The sequence below is a fragment of the Podarcis erhardii genome, assembly GCF_964252035.2.
Source record: "Podarcis erhardii genome assembly, chromosome: 6".
Classification (NCBI taxonomy): Eukaryota; Metazoa; Chordata; class Lepidosauria; order Squamata; family Lacertidae; genus Podarcis; species Podarcis erhardii.
In genome coordinates, this window is record NC_138510.1 from 787,087 (window position 1) to 803,870 (window position 16,784).

At 55.2% G+C, this 16,784-nt stretch overlaps 1 protein-coding gene across 1 annotated transcript; it reads right to left on the bottom strand.

Moving 5' to 3' along the window:
• Positions 1 to 3,456: 3,456 nt before the first annotated feature.
• PCIF1 (phosphorylated CTD interacting factor 1) lies at positions 3,457 to 15,192 on the bottom strand. The gene is made up of 16 exons (XM_081865322.1): positions 15,058 to 15,192; positions 12,372 to 12,510; positions 11,005 to 11,129; positions 10,638 to 10,844; positions 9,590 to 9,717; positions 9,302 to 9,456; positions 9,051 to 9,198; positions 8,546 to 8,629; positions 8,050 to 8,149; positions 7,777 to 7,939; positions 7,245 to 7,417; positions 7,040 to 7,126; positions 6,617 to 6,801; positions 6,301 to 6,394; positions 5,936 to 6,111; positions 3,457 to 4,537 (listed from the first exon to the last, which is right to left on the bottom strand). Exons 2-16 carry the CDS (start codon positions 12,493 to 12,495, stop codon positions 4,297 to 4,299), a joined length of 2,190 nt encoding a protein of 729 aa, XP_081721448.1. The 5' UTR covers positions 12,496 to 12,510; positions 15,058 to 15,192; the 3' UTR covers positions 3,457 to 4,296.
• Positions 15,193 to 16,784: the final 1,592 nt, after the last annotated feature.

Consider the following 16,784-nt stretch of genomic DNA (forward strand, 5'->3'; position numbering starts at 1 on the left):
CAACCTCCACACCAAACAAAACTGGATGGCGACCCTTGCTTTTTATTTACTTGATTTATACTGAATTACACTTCAGGCACACTCCGAGCTCCTCCCCATAGTGAAACCGACTCCCTCAGAAGCCGGTGGATTCTCCTTCCTTGGAGGTTTCTCAGCAGAGCTCGGGGGGGGGCACTTGATGGCAATTCTTCAGCTGTGACGCCTGCACTGCAAGGGGTTGGGCTAGATGACCCTTGGGTGGCCTCAATCAATCCTAGGGGAAGGGGCAAGGGTGGCACAGGGAATGCAGAAGCTGGGCTCAGGCCCATCAGACACGGCCTTTGGCCAGTCTCTCCCCCTCCAGGTTCTCATGAAGTCAGAATAAGCCCAGTGATGTCTTTGGAGAAAGGATGCGATAAGCAATTCAGTGAGATTCCACACGAAGGCACAGCTGGGCAGACCAAGGTTGCGCTAGAAGTGGTCTGGACTGCTCTGTTTGAAATCATACCAGCGCAAGTAGATAAATAGGTACCGCTGTGGCAGGAAGCTAAACGGCGTTTCCGGTTTCCATCACGGTGTCCCGTTGCGCCAGAAGCGGTATAGTCCTGCTGGCCACATGACCCGGAAATCTGTCTGTGAACAAACGCTGGCTCCCTCAGCCTGAAAGTGAGATGAGCGCCACAAGCCCGTAGTCCCCTTGGACTGGACTTAACTGTTCTGCCTTGGTCAGGCCCCCGTCCTCAGAGTTTCGTGCCCACTTAGGATCACAGAATGGTTAAGAGCTGGAAGGGACCCACTTCAGGGCACCACAATTTAACAAGGATATCGAGAAGCTGGAATGTGCGCAGAGGGCAAGCAAGATAGTAAAGGGGTCTGGAAAGTATGCTTGATAAGGAACAGTTGAGGGAGGTGGGCAAGTTTAGCCTGGAAGACACTGAGAGGCATGAGGTTCAGCTTCAAGTATCTTAGGGCTGCCACACAGAGGAAGCACCACCAGCATAAACTCAACAGGAAATTACTTCCTGCATCTTCAGAAGACCTCGCGGCTCCTTTTCACAACCTCCCCACCATCCCACATATGGAGCAAGCTTCTTCTCTTCTGCTCCAGAGGGGAGGACACGAACCACTGTCTTCAACTTACAAGAAAGGAGATTCCGACTCAACATCAGGAAGAACTTTCCGACAGTAAGAGCTGCTGGACAGTGGAATGGACTCCCTTGGGAGGTGGACTCTCCTTCCTTGGAGGTTTCAAAGCTGGAGTTGGATGGCATGTGTATTTGTGGCATGACAAAGGGGAAGTACATAAAGGATTTTATAACCATATAGTTAGATCACTTTTTAAAAGTTTGGAAAAGCTATAAAGATCTATCGGAACAGAAGACCCCGTGGTGGTGGTGACCAATGGAAGCAACATCAATAAGGAAAGTAAACAGGAAAGAAAAATGGCCTGCATATAGAGATATTTTAATAGAAACAAAAGGGAAATTAAAATTGGAAGAGCTTGAGGATATTCAAGAATATATAAATGATTGTCTGCAGTGGTATCAATTAAATTAGATATTTAAAGAAGATAGTAAGAAAGGGTTTAGCTATACTTTATCCAGATTTCAAAGAGAAATTATGGATAACACAAAAACACTGAAGAAGATGTATAGTCTACTGTTAGAGTGGGAAACCAAAGATGAAGAGGTTAACTGTGTAATGATTAAATGGGCTCAAGATTTAGAACATAACTTACAAATGGAAGATTGGGGGAAAGTATGGAAATTGAATTTAAAATTCACTGCTTGTATAGCTCTTAAAGAGAATTACATGAAAATGATGTATAGATGGTATATTACTCCTGTAAAAATGGCAAAAATGTATAGAACAAGCTCCAATAAGTGTTGGAAGTGCAAAGAGAAGGGAGGCGTGTTTTATCACATGTGGTGGACTTGTAATCAAAAGCTATTGGGAAATGATTTACAACGAAATGAAAAAAATGTTTAAGATAACTTTTGTTAAAAGACCAGAAGCTTTCTTGCTAGGCATTACAGGTCAAGACTTGCCAAAAGAGTGGAAGAAACCATTCACGAATGCTACAACAATGGCTAGGATATTACTAGCCCAAAAATGGAAAGACGACAAGATACCAATGAAAGAAGAATGGCAAGTAAAACTGATGGATTATGCTGAAATGGCAAAGCTTACTGGAAAACAATAGACAAACACAATAGAGATTTTACAAAAGACTGGGAACCATTTATGATGTACCTACAGAAACACTGTAAAGAAGTAGACTCACTAGCTAGACTCACAAGCATAAAAGTTAAGAGGCAATAATTGGGAAAATAATAAAGCGTAAGATGTAATTTGGGAAATACGGTATAAAAATGATGTGAATGCAATAATATTTAGCTAAAGGATTACAAATTAAGGTAGAACAAAATAAGCAGAAGAAACAAATATTTAGAGAACCAGAAAAGTTGAGGGAAGTCAGGGGTTTTGGGGAGACTGGGATTTGCATATAGTTTTTTTGTAATAATGATGATTGTGTTGAATATAAAAATGTAAAGTTTAATAAAAACTATTAAAAAAAATAAAAATAAAGCAGAAGTTGGCTGGCCATCTGTCTTGATGCTTTAGTTGAGATTCCTGCATTGCCCTCAGAGACCCAACTCCACGGTTCTATGATACTATGACTACACAAGAGTGACGGGGTGGGAGGGGTGGCTTTAACCCCCCCCCCCCGCCGCCCTGAAGCACTTCTGGGGCAGCCAGGATGCTATTTCCAGCACTTGGGGTGGGGGGAGAGACAGGTTCTTTCATATCCGGGGAGCAGCTGGCTGAAAAGAAGAATTTGCCGCCTTGCAAAGCACGCCAAGAGTCAGGGCAAGCCTTCAGAGGGAAGCACCCGACTGCTCAAGACGGCCACAAAGCCCAGAGCTTGACATTTGCTCTCAAAATCATTGCAGGCCTGGATTATGTTTGCAGTCAACAAGTCTTCCGTCTAGCAATCACCAAGCAGGGCTTGAGTGGCTGCCCACTAACAGGTTTCAATGGTTCAAGCAAAAAACAAAACAAAACCTTCCCAAACTTCTTGCTGCTGGATGCAGAAGCTGAGCAGAGGAGGAAACATTAACAACATTTGCATGTGAAAGAGATCCTGGTCTCTGGACCGAAAGAGAGGTTGTGTATTGAGCTAGTGTCAGTTACTCGGACATCCGCACAACTTGTCTTTTCTGCAGCACCAAAGCAAGTCCTGCACATCAGCTGAGCAGGAGGAGAAGGAAGAACAAGAGGCACACACCCCTTTTACGCGCGCGCGCGCGCGCGCACACACACACACACACACACACAGCTTGTCCTCTCATCTAGCAGGCACAAAAGACACCTTTCCCTCTTCCAAGCTTCCCGGGGTTTCAACTCTACAGGATCAGCACCTTGTGAGCTACCTTTCCCAAACTCAACCTAACATAGGAAAAGCAGCCAAGGCCTGGGGGGCACCATAATGCTGGTTTTAATGTTCCTAAGAACTGGGAAACAAAATCAAAAATAGACTTTTCCTTTGCTCTTTTGATAAAAGTAATAAAATGGTTAGCACTGTTAAATTAAAATCCTTTAAAAAACACAAAACCCCTCTGCTGGTCTCCAAGGAAGCCCGGAGCCTCGGATAAAAACTGTGACGACTACAAAAATGGCAGCCAAGACCTCTGTACACACACAAAGGGGGGCGGCCTTGCCCCACAGGTTACAGTAAACAGCTTCGGTGAAAACACGCAACTGGTACAGCTGGGGAGGAAGAGAGGGGAGGAGGCGGCATGGCCTTTTGGAGCGCGGAGTCGCCACACGGACATGTATTTACAGTATAGACACACGGCTGGAGCAGCGCAAAGGACACCCCAGGGCACGGGGCCGCCAGCTTCCCTCTGTCCGTGCTCCTTTCCCCTCGCAGAAGACAGCCCACGTCCGGCTGCAGAACTGGGCCACCCCTTGGCCTCCAACACGGCAGGCCAGGCAGCCAGACCCTCACCGCGCTGTCTGTCCCACCTGCCCCATGGGATCCGTGGGGGAGCTACGACGTGGGCGGCAGGCACCTCCTCACCCAGCACACCTCAAGGAGGCCAGGAGCCGGTCCTGCCGCTGCGTGGAGCATACGGGGGCGGGGGAACGCCCCCCAGGGAGGGAGGAGGAAGGGCCTGCGGGGCTGGAGAGGAAGGCAGACGTTGCGGAGGAGCTGATCCCCGCCTCCAGCACTGTGGGGCCAGCCCCCTCCCCCTCCCGTGGGAGCAGAGTCCTCTCCCACCGCCACTGCCCATCAGCCCAGCCAGGAGTGCTCTAGTTCGGGGTGGTCTCCCGGCTGGTGCTCTGGTCCTGAACTGTCTCTCGCTCCTTCTCTGAAGCTGAAGAGGAAGATGAGGAGGAGGAGGCAGAAGAAGCCAGGGTCCGCCCCGAGTGCTTATAGGCTGTGACGAGCTCCTGCAGTCTCTCTGCGTTGGGCTCCCACTTGGCGAAGCCGGAGTTGTTTTGCAGGAAGAGGACAGCGGTGTTGTGCACAGCTTTGTAGTACATCTCCTCCCTGGAACAGAAGACAGGCGGTCAAAGCTGCCCCTCGGAGGAGACGAGGGCCCACCCTGGGTCCTAATGCACAGAACAGGGACACAGAGCTGGACTCCAGCTCCCATCAGCCCCAGCCAACAGCCAGGGATGGTGGGAGATGCAGCTTGGCCTCACAGATTCGCTACTCCCTGTTTTGCATGGAGAACATCCAGTTCAGTCCCTGAAACCTGCTGTCAAAGGGATCTCAGGTGACAAGGCTGGAGGAGAGATGGCCAGACCAGACAGGGGGCTCCTCCTTCTGTCGGTGGCCAACTGGCGGGGGCAGCCACCACCTTCACCTCAGGGAAGAGAAGAGGTGCTGGGTGAAGCACCCCTGAAAAGAGCCCACATTTTCTATAATAGCCTGCAGCTTGGAAGGGGGCTCAAAATCCCCTGCTCTCCGCTTTCTGTGGTTTAACCAGTTCCTGATCCACAAGCTGACTTTGCCTGGTGTTCCATGACTTCTAAGCCCTGTTTAGGGAAGTTTCTAATGTATGGTGTTTTATTGTGCTTTTAACTCTGTTGAGAGCCGCCCAGAGTGGCTGGGGAAACCCAGCAAGATGGGCAGGGTATAAGTAACAATAACAACTATTAGCAAAGAGGCACTTTGTCAAAAGCTTCCTCAAAGTGCAAGTACACGATGCCAACTGGATCGCCTCTGTTTACAGGCCTGTTGACAGTTTTGAACGATTCCAATAGGTTAGTGAGAGCAGACTTGCTCTTGGAGAAGCCATGCTCATTCTTCTTCAGCAAGGCTTGTTCTTCTGTATGCTTGGCAATTCTACCTTTAACGTTTTCCACCAGATTCTCCAGAACAGATGTAAAGCTAACTAGCCCCTAATTTACCAGATCCCCCCTCTTTGCAACCCCTTTAAAAAAGGTGTGGCATTGGTAACTCATTAGTCGTCGGCCACAGAGGCCAATCTTAGGGGACAAGTTACATAGTTGTTAGAAGAGCAGCGATTTCACACTTTGGTTAAGAACTCTCTGCCACCATCCATATCCTGACTCACGACTCCCTTGCTGTGAAGGTTAGGCTCAGGTGCAGGAGTCGGGCCTGCAGATTTGGCAGGGAAGACAGGAGCAAAGAACGCTTCTCTGCAACCTACTTCTGCCCCCTTCAGTGGCCTTTCTTCCAAAGGTCTAAACTGCCTCCTTGACCAGCCTCCTGCTACTAAGGTATCTAAAGGTTTGTTTTGTTGCTGGTCTTCTACGTTTTTAGCAATGCGCTCCTGGAATTCTTTTCCGATCCTCTACTGCCAGCTTGCATTTCTTCTGCTAAAGAGACTGCATTCCTTTTTGTTCTCTGATCACTCACCGCATCTGGGTGACGGGGGCAGGGGAGAAAGAAGGGGCAGGTTTGGGGTTCTCAACTTACTTTTTGCAGACATGCTGGGAGCCGCTGCGATACTCGTGGTCGAAGGCGGGCAGGATGAGCTGGTGGCGCTTGAACCGGCTCTGCTCCATGCGTGTGAGGGCCGGCGTGGGAGGATCCCGCCACTCTGGGATGAAGACGATGAAGGACAGGGGCTCACTGGAGGCCTCCAGCAGCTTCTAAGGCAGTGGAGAGGAACAAGCACCCTCAGCCTCGTGGGCAAGGGGCAAGTGGCGCTCCAGATGTGTGGGGCAGGGCAGGGGGAGAAAGGAAGACCCCACCCGACAGTGAAGCAAGAAGGATGGACCAGGGAGGCGATGTGACCTTGTAGCAAAGCAACACCCCCAAGGGGGGAGCGGGGAGCATACCTCAAAGTGGGACACCATGGCATCCATCAGCTCCTCACAGAATGGAGGGTTTGCCTCAAACGAGCCACTGATGGGGAAGAAATCCAGGCAGGGACTGAAGGAGAAAGATGCAGCAGGGCCCGTGAGGGAAGGGGAGGCAGAAAGAACTTGGGGGAAGGTATACCCAACCCCCCCCAACCCCCAACCAAAGCCACGGGTGACCTCAGTCTAACACAGCAGGCAGGGGGCCCTGTCTGTCCTTCCTCGTCCTCCTCTTCTCCCCCTTAGGGCACCCCAAGCCTCTTTGGGCTCCCGCCAGCCTCCTTCTGGCACTCACCCCCTCGAGCCGAAGTAGCCGTCTGTGTCCAGAAAGGCCGAGCAATACTGCTTGAAGTAGCAGTTCAAGGGGGAGGCAAAGCACTCAAAGCTCACGCCAAAGAGCTTGTGCAGGGCTTCGAAGATGTGCACCGGGAGCGCCCCCTGCAGGCCGGTCCCCTCGTAGAGCCCGGTGCCAAACATCATCTGGGGGGAGAGCAAAGGAGAGTGTTCATTACTGGATCGCCCTTAAAGTGAAACCCCGAGCCACCTGCCCCGAGCCCCTAAGCCCCGCAAGAGCCCAGGGCCCGGTGGTCTCACCAGGGTCACAGGCATCTGCCCAAGGAAGCTCCTCAGCCGACTGAGGGGACACCTGGCCCACCAGCCTGGAGAGACAGCCCCCCACCTGCCCCCATCAGCCCAAGCTCAGCAGGGCAGGGCATACCTGGTATCTGCGGAGGAGGCACCACACTCTCGGCAGAAAGCGCTCAAAGGCCGAGTCGTCGATGCAGCTGTACCGATAAAGCAGCCACTGAGGAAGAGCAAGGGGGGGAGAAGGTGATGCCGGGATGCAAGGGGTGTGGGTGGCCTGACCCTGGCCCTGCCCGCCCCCCCCCCCATCTCACTCTCCTCTCCCTGCTGCCACCTACCAGCTTGCTGAAGTAGCTGCGGCTGACTTTCACCATCTCTCCCTTGTAGCGGACGCACACCACGTTGTTCTCTACGTGGATCTCCACGTTTGGCAGCGGGGGGGAAGGGGCGGCCAGCCTCACCGGGTAGCAGTAGACGAGCCGGTCCTGCACCTCTGGAGTCTCTGCCTCCGCTGCAGGTTGAGGGGAGGAGTTAGGGCCACCCAGGCCACGCGGACGAGGGGCAGCTCCCACCCCAGTCCAAGTGCCCCTGACCCAGTTCCCCCCAACACAAAAAGCGGCCGGGAGTCTGCAGCCTCAGCCAGGGTAAGCGGCTGATTGATTTAGGGCAGATTTGCTGTTCTTGTTTATCCCAAGGGGGCACACATGGCTCTCCCTCTCCTTACTTAATCCTCACAATAGCAACAGCCCTGCAAGGGAGGACAGGCTAAGGGAGGGCGACTGGCCCAAGGTGACCCGGTGAGTTTCAGGGCCAAGTACGGGATTTGAATCCAATGCTCTTGACGACGACACCACCCGGGCTTGCGCCTACCAGAGATGTTGTGCTCCTTGAGGATGGCCAGGTGCTTCTCACGAATGCGCTTGACGTACTCCAGAGAGATGTGGTAGATCTTACTGCAAATGCCCTCCACAGAGTCCTTGGCTGCTGCCGACACGTGGGGCCCACACTGCTTGCGCAGGTGCTCCAGGCGGTCCTGGGGGGGGGGAGGGAGGGGGGCTGTTACACATGCTAGAGTGCCCCCAGGTGCAGACGGGGGGACACGCATACCCAGAGGGGGCTCTGCCCCTGCAAAAGGCGACTGACCATGTAGTCCTCCTTTGAGGCGGAGTGGTCCCGTCGCAGCCAGCTGAAGGTGTCCTCCACGTTCCACTTCACCACCTTCCTGCTGTCTGGGGAGGCGCTCCTGCAGCACACAGAGGGCAACATGACTGAACCCCGTGGCCAACAGAGCACCTAACTCTTCTCCCCGCCTTTAAAACTGAACAAGGACTCAGCCACAGCTTTAAATGCATCCTGCTCTCTCCCTCTCAGTGCTCCGCCTTTTGCCTACTTCCCTTTTCCTTGCGACCTTCCTCCACCGCACAGTTTCTGGGGAGTGGCCTGACTCTCCTTCCTTTTAATCACGCTGCTTGCTTTCCTTCACACACACACACACACACACACACACACACACACAGAGCATGGCCCATTTTGCACTGATTTTTGCCAACCCGCCAGACCCTGGCCCCCTCCCCCTCTTGCCCTCTTCAGCTTCATACTCTCCTACTGACAACAAGGACAAAAATGCCAAGGTTCCCACCTGGACTCAATGAGCCTCTTTGCAGCCTCAGCGTATTTGAAGAGCAGCCGCTTGGCTTCCTCCCGGAACTTGATGCGGGACAATCTGCAGGACACGTAAGAAGGTGGAATACAGAATGGTAAAGTTGGAAGGGACCCCAAGGGTCATCTAGCCCAACCCCCTGCAATGCAGGAACAACAGCTAAAGAATCCCAGGCAGGGGGCCACCCAACCTCTGCGTGAAGACCTCCGAGGAAGGAGAGTCCACCGGAGTCCAACCACAGAGAGCCACTGCTGCGAAGGCAGGGGTAGGGAACCCCTGAGCACAAATGCCCTAAGTAGAGCTGACTGGATCAGGCCAAGGGCCCGCCTGGCCCAGCAGCCTAGAGGCAGGAGCTGAGCAAAACAGCAACTCTCCCCTCCTTCGATTTTCAGCAACTGGCCTTTGCGTAACAAAGACTTTGGAGGAGACTCCCAGGGACCCTCCTTCTCCCTCCCACCTTAGGAGCACCACCTGCCAGCAGTACCTGATGGGAATGTCATTCATGATTTCTCTGAACATGGAAGGAGACACGACCGGTTCACAGTTGCTCGGCAGCAAAGGATCCGTCCCTCTGTCCACCACTTTCCGCTCCAGCATCCAGCGGTTGAAGGATTCCCGCGGAGGTTCGATCCCTGGGGAGGGGAGGGAGGCAGGCTGTGGGCTCTGGGAAGAAGCGCCCAGCACGGGGCAGAAGTCTAGGGGAAAGGGGGCGGGAAGCTTGCAGGCAGAACTCACCCTCTCGCTGCTGGCAGAGCTCCCGGTAATGCTGGCGCAGCTTCAGCATCAGCTGGGACCGGAGGAGCTCCACTTCCGGGTGGGGGCTCAGCACCTCCGAGGGCGCCCTCTGCTTGATCACGGCGTTGGTCTGGATGTCCAAGTCCCAGTACACTCTGCGGGGGGAGAACAGCAGGCTGTGAACTGCCTGGTGGCTGTGGGTGGGGCTCAGCAGCACCCAAGTCCCTTGCCCAGAGCCCAGCTCCACGCCAGTCCCCTCCGGGGGCAGAGCAGGCGGACGCGACTCACTCGGTGGGTCGCAAAAGAGCCGCCTGCTTGTCTTCAGGAGAGACACCAAACATCTTCAGCAGAGCCGCCCCAGGGGCGTTGGAGGAGTTGGGTGTTGGCTGAGTAGGGGCGTTTGCCGGGACATCCACCTGAAAGTGAGAAACACCAGGTCACCTTGGGAGAGGAGGGCACAGTGCCAAGGCCAGGCTGGCCAGGGCAACACCCATCTCTCCTCTTACTGCAGGGGACGGAACTGAATCAAAATTGCTGCCAGAGATCTCTTGGCTCCTCCCACAAGGAATAAGACAAGGGCAGGACAATAAGGGAGCAGAAAGGCAATTTGGATAGCAATAAATATTATGAAGAGGAGGTGCTCACGCCAGGGATGGCCAGTTGCCCCTGACGACTTCAACCCACAGGGAGACGTGTCTGCAGACAGCTGCTTCCTGCCAAGAAGTTGAACAGCCAGCCCGCCAGCCCCAGTTTCCGGGGAACATGCCACACCCATTTGACCTGGTTCCCTCTGCTCTGAAAGTTTCTGCAAGAAAGTTTCCCCAGAAGTTTCTGCAAGAAACAGAAGCAGCCCTGCCTGCCACCTAGGGGAGAAACGCCGTCCAAGCTTCAGTTTGACTGGTGTGGAAATTCTGCCAAACTCATTATCAGGAAGGCAGAAGTGCGACCTGCCCACCAAACTGGCAAGAACCGGTTTAGCAGGAGCCTAAGGCAGAGTGTTAGAAGCATGAAAAGCAGCTCCAGATAAGATGCAAGGAGGGCTCTGCATGTACAGCAAAAAGGCTTGGGCTGAGTAAGTGATTCCATGGACATGGAAGGTTGCATGGGGGGAGGTCCTGGGGTGTCAGGAGGGGGCTGCCAGGAGTATCAACAGCCAGGATGATGCCCTTTTCCTTTATAGGCTGTGTGTTAATGGGGGCCCTTGTGGACTCTGCCCGGTGATGCATTTCTGAAGAGAAGTCTGACCAAGTGGGAATCTGCTTTAAGCCTCTGTATTGACTCCCCAAAGGCAATCTCCTCCCACACCTGGGGAGCCTTCGGTGCCCACCAGGCCTACCTTGGGCTTCTTCACACTGTTGCCGCTGGGCTGAACCTCCTCAGAGAGTCTCCGCTTTCGCATCTTGTTTTCAGAAGTGGCGGCAGCGGCGGCGGCAGCAGCAGTAGCAGCAGCAGCAGCAGCAGCGGCAGCAGTAGCTGCAGCAGCCACATCGCCAACTGCCCCTTCTGCAGGCATCGGGGTGGCGTTCAGGCCCAGAGGGTCAGACTAGAAAGCCCAGAAAGAGAAGAGTTAGGCCACCAGGAGCCCTCCACGCCCCCCCCCCATGCAGGCAGCTCTCCTTTCTCGAAACCCTCCAGGCGGCCAGGCCTCCCGCTGGCTGCGGACTCCCCTCTCCGCCTGCTTGCTCGCTCAACAGCCAACTCACAATGACGTCGTGCTGCCCCAAAAGCGGCATCTCCCAGAGCGACTGGTTGGTGAAGCGGTTGAAGTAGTATGGCCGGCTCTCACGCTTGCTCCAGCACTTCTCCCAGCCGGCCTGCACCAGCTCATCTGAGGGAGAGCAGAAGACGAGCTGTTATCACGATTGTTATATATTCATTTGTACCCCGGACTCAAGGCTGCTTACAGATAAAAAACAAGAATCGCCAAAAACCAAAAAAGCAACATGCAAAAAAAAAATTAAACGTTAATAGAACTACATATGTGCATGAAATCTGTTTAAAACGTACAAATAATTGCAATAAAAACAGCATGGCGCCAGGCCTTTCATCAAAAAGCCTTTTGGAACAAGGAGGTCTTCACCTCCCAGCAGAAGGGCAGCAAAGAGGAGGCTGGTCTAGCTTCTCCAGAGAGGGAATCCCAGAATCTTGGATCAGTTGCCACGGAGAAGGCCCCCTTCCGTGTCCCCACCCAGGGGGAACTGAGAGAAGTGGCCTCTCCTGAAGATCCTGGGTCCCAGGCAGGTTCATATGGGAGAATAAAGTCTTTCAGCTGGCCTGGACCAAAGCCATGCAGGGCTTGATAGGTCATAATGAGCACTTTGAATTGTGCCTGGAACAGGCCCATGGTTCTGTCTAGCAAGGGAGTCGTCTGCTCTCTATAACCAGCCCTGGCCAGCAATCTGGTTGCAGCTCTTTGAGCCAGTTGGACGCTTCTGAGCCCTTTTCAAAGGCAGCCCCACATGGAGCGCGTTATAGCAATCCAAAAGGGACGCCACAAAGGCGTGTCTCAGGCACCTCAAGGAACAAGGGCAGCTGGCAGCCTGGCTTCAACAGTGCACATGCACTCCTGGCTGCAGCACAAACCTGAGGGCTCAATCCTGGAGCATGCCCAAGCGGGAAACTTGTGTCCTCGGAGGGAGTGCTACCCCATCCAGCACAGGCTGCATCCCCAGAGCTATGGGTCAGAAAGGCTTGGCTGGGGGAGAGGGGGTGGGCGCCCACATGCAGTTTCCTTCCTGCTTTCTGCCCCCCTCCCCAACCCTGTGCCACACGGGGCTCTCCTAACAGCCAACAAGAACCTGGCAAATCAGAGGCCACTGTAAACAGATGGAAACATGGGCAGGATTTTGATTTCACTTGTAGTGTAACAATTATCATGGAAAATATGGATTAATATGAGAGAGTTAGGAGAAGATGCAGCGTTATATGATCCAAATGGGACTCCAGGGAAGGGGTGGGTGGAAGTCCCCAGATCTGAAGGAATCTCTTTATATGGATATGCAATTGGTGTTTCTTACAATGTTTTATTGTAAACAGCGAATGAGAATTAACTCAAAAACACAACAAGTACCTGGCAAATCCTGGACCTGCCGGACAGGCTTGGGGGAGCTGGGCTGGTTCTGGTGGGAGGTGCTGGGCGAGTGGCTCATCAGAGCAGCTTCTTCCCCAGAGCTGCCGTGGTTCTCATGGGCCATTTCTCACCATTTGCACTGGAGGAGACAGAAGGAAACGCTGTCACAAAATGCCCTGTTCGCACAGCCACTAGTCCAGACTGGAAGAGCTCTTGCATGCGCAGCCCTCTTGGGCCAGCCTGGCAAAACAGGCAGGCACACCTGAGTTTGGGGGGTCCAAAGGCAAACCTCACATGCGCCCCAAAGACAGGGAACGCCACAAAACCCACAAGAGCATTTATTTGCCCAGACCCTGCAGGCTGAGCTAGCTAAACTCTGGTCACTCCAGCTCCCATCAGCCCCAGCCAAGATGGCTGTTGGCCAGGGATGATGGGAAGCACATCTGGAGGGCAGCAGGGTCATTCATGACCAATAGGGCAACTAGAACAAAAGGGAGGGGACACCCTAGTTATAGCTTCTGGGCCGCAACCCCCCCCCCCCCGCCTGTGGGCTGGCTATTTGTGCGCAAGCCAGGATGAGCAACCAAGAGGGTGGCTGGAGGACGCAGAGCCCCACGCAATGAAGTGGTGGAGATCAAGAGAGGTGCCAGCCAGCCCTCCCCATGCCATCTCCCTTGGCGATGCACTTCCTGCCCATTCGCTCTCTGCTGACGAATTCTGCTGGAGCAGGAGGTGCAGAGCCCTGCGTGCCACGCCAACCCTGACTCCTTTCCCTATTGTTAAGGCATCACCAAGATACCATCTTCTCCCCGGAATCCCTTCTACTGAGTCCTGGGCTGGGGCCAACCCAATCTGGAGGCACACGGGAAAAGTTCTCTTGGAGCCTTGAGAGCTTTTGATCGTTTTAAGCCACGCTCCAGGAACACCAGCCGGACTGTGGGCACACTGCAAGGCATGAGTGTGCACTGCAGGGCACGAGGGCAGGCGGGTGGGCTGTCTGCATCTGCCTTGCCTGTATGACACTAGGCGCAGTCTGAGAGGGAGCAGGAGTCCCTCAAGGGACAGCCTGCTTTTGCTGTCCAAACAGTATCCAAAAGAAAATGACTTAGCATGGCTACCAGCTGGGCTTCCCTTTGAACTTGCCTGCTCTTGAAGCACGGTTGTAGCAGAACAGAGTAGGAGTTCCACTACAGATCTCCAGGCAACCTCAATAGCTCTGCTTGGTTGCGCAAGACACCTGCTCGGGCAGCTAGGTGATGATTCAACTTAAGACACAGGCAAGCCCGTGCTGGGCGGGGAGCAGGCAGCTTCATCAGGCTACCTGCACCATTGGTGACCTTATCCTCTCGTTTGCCCCCTCCCATCAACTCATTCAAAGTTTAACAGTCAGAACAGAGCACTGTGCATGAGGGGCTGAATCGGGGTGGCGAACCTGCTGCAGACTCCAACCCCCAGCAGCGTCAGGCAGTAAGGCCAACGGTCAGGAGCGACAGCAGCTGTGGCCAGAGGACACCCTTGGGCTACCCAAGCACGTAATAAGGTTTCATCTGATCACATATCTAACGCCAACCATATTCCATCAGCCAGGACTCTTTGTGCCCAAGTCTGTTATACCCCTGGCCCCAGGGCAGAGGGATTTATGCCAACGGACACCCAGAACCCCCTGCTCCTTTGGGCCCTAAAGGGATTAGCATAACTGTATTTAAGAACTTGCCCGGCAGGCAGAGGTGAAAAGGAACTGTATGTGGGCAAAGGAGTGTGGCAATGGAAGAGGGGCAAGGCTGGCACTCAGCCCTCCTTTGTGCCCAGCAAAGGAACCACGTGGGCTGCTAATGGATGAAAGCCTCCCTCTGCCCCCTGCACAGAAACACAGCAGAGAAATGCAGATCTCGATCCCTCCTCTGCTACATCCCAGCAAGCCAGAATTTCTTTATTTAGAAAGCCCGTAACTTTTGTGGGCTTATTCACATGGCTGAACTGCCACCAGGGCACAGCTACCTAATATTGTATGTGGCCCATAGTATGGTAAGAGTCTGAAATGTTTTGCAAATCCAGGCCGTGCCCCCAAGGAGCTTACAGCTTAGAAGCGGCAACAGCAGAGAAACATTCCTGCTTCCTGCTCTGTGGAGAAGCCATTTGGAGTGTGGAAATGGGCACTGGGAGCAGCAGCTTGGAGCCCGACCAGTCCAAGGAATTATTTGGGATACAGAAGGATTCCTCCCGGAAACTGAGAAGACTGCTGTTTGGAAAGGGTGCTGGGGCCTTGAACTCAGAGCTCCCAGCACCCTTCCCAAACCGGAGCACCCAGGACTCCTTGGGAGAAGCAGCAAAGGCACCTTGACCTGTGTGTCGGACAAATCTGTACACCAGGGGGAAATCTGTCAGAGGCTTTAGTTGGGGGCAGCAAATGCCTTTGAACACCGTCTACAGGGAGATCCCCAAAGTGGGGGGAGTGCTGCTTGTGGTGCTCAGCCGCCCCTTGGGGGGCATCTAAGCCTCCCTTCCTTGCGACTAGAGCGGAGGGCACGGATCTGCCGGCAAGAAGGAAAAACAGAACACCGGAGGAGCTTCTGGAGGCCCCGCTTTAATGGGGGGGGGGGCAGCCGCCTGGGAGACCCCAGGAAGGTCCATGGGCCGCAGAGCAGCAGCAGCAGGAGGAGGAGGAGGAGGAGGAGGGGATACCCACAGGGGGCGGCCTCCGCCAGGAACCAGAAGCTGCGGGGGCGGCGAGGATCCTGGGCTGGCGGCTAGTCGCGGCTGGTGCGGGGCGCCGGGGCCAGGTCTCCGTGGGGCTCCGTGGGGCTCCTGGGGCCGGCGGTGGGGCGCTGCGGGGCTGCAAGGCAAGAGGCGGCGGTGAGCCAGCGAGCGAGCGAGGGAGGGAGCGAGGGGCCGGGCGGGCGGGGAGAAGCCATTGGCTGGGCGGCCCACGGAGGGCGGATCGGGGGCCGGGCCGCCCAGCCAGCGCCGCAGCCCGGCCCGAGAGAGGCAGGCCAGCAGGACGGAGCGAGCCGGGCGAGAGGAGCCGCAGCCCCGCCGCTCTTCCAGCCTCCGCCAGGGGGCGCTGCCGCTCCTCGCCCGGATCAAAAGGGAGGGGGAGCCGCGCACAGACACCCAGGCGCGCTCCCGCCCCTCTCGGCCGCGCGCGCGTCTCCTTCCAAGATGGCGGCGGCGTCGCCCTGGGCGGCCCCTCCTCCCTCGCCCGCCGCGCCCCCGCCCCCCGCGCGCGCGCCCCCGCCCCCGCCGCCCCGCGCGCCGCCTCCCGGGCCCGCGCCGCGCCGCCCTCACCTGGGGCCGGGGCGCCGGGCTGCTGGGGGCCTCTCCGCTCTGCGCCGCCCGCCCGCCGCCGCCTCACCCGGGCAGCCGCAGCCGCCATCTTGTCTTCGGGACCCGCGGCCAGCCGCGCGCAGGCGCCGGACACACCCCGACGGGAGCACTGCGCAGGCGCCGCTCGGGGGGCGCGGCGGGGCGGCGCAGGCGCACTGCCAGGCTGGCGGGGGGGGGGGAGACAGAGAGAGACGCGTCGCCGCGCGCAGGCACAGACCGGAGACGCGCTCTGGGTCGCCCGGGGGGCCGAGTTCGAATCCCGTCCCGGGTGGCGCAGCTCAGAAAATAATTTGATTCTAGAATGAGGTTGGAAATCCCTCCCCCCCGTGGAGCTGCGGTGCTGACGGGGCCACAGCGCTGCCGGTTGCAAGTCTGGGTCAAGTTCAAGGTGTTGCAACTAGTAGTAGTAGTAATAATAATAATAATAATTTATTATTTATACCCCGCCCATCTGGCTGGGCTTCCAACAGAACACTAAAATACAATAACCTATTAAACATTAAAAGCTTCCCTAAACAGGGCTGCCTTCAGACGTCTTTCAAAGATAGGATAGCTGCTTATTTCCTTCACATCTGGTGGGAGGGCGTTCCACAGGGCGGGGGCCACTACCGAGAAGGCCCTCTGCCTGGTTCCCTGTAGCTTTGCTTCTCGCAATGAGGGAACCGCCAGAAGGCCCTCGGAGGTGGACCTCAGTGTCTGGGTTGAACGATGGGGGAGGAGACGCTCCTTCAGGTCTACTGGGCCTTTGAGGCCGTTTAGGGCTTTCAAGGTCAGCACCAACACTTTGAATTGTGCTCGGAAATGTACTGGGAGCCAATGTAGGTCTTTCAAGACCGGTGTTATATGGTCTCGGCGGCCGCCCCCAGTCACCAGTCTAGCTGCCGCATTCTGGATTAGTTGTAGTTTCCGGGTCACCTTCAAAGGTGGCCCCACATAGAGCGCATTGCAGTAGTCCAAGCGGGAGATAACCAGAGCATGCACCACTCTGGCGAGACAGTCCGCAGGCAGGGAGGGTACCAGATGGAGCTGGTAAACAACTGCCCTGGACATAGAATTGACCTGCGCCTCTATGGACAGCTGTGAGTCCAA

Coding starts and splice junctions, on each gene's coding strand:
- PCIF1 (XM_081865322.1), bottom strand. CDS start 12,495: ATGGCCCATGAGAACCACGGCAGCTCTGGGGAAGAAGCTGCTCTGATG. Junction 9,718..10,637: donor ACAGTGTGAAGAAGCCCAAG/GTAGGCCTGGTG, acceptor TCTCACTTTCAG/GTGGATGTCCCGGCAAACGC. Junction 6,112..6,300: donor CCATGGTGTCCCACTTTGAG/GTATGCTCCCCG, acceptor CCACTGCCTTAG/AAGCTGCTGGAGGCCTCCAG.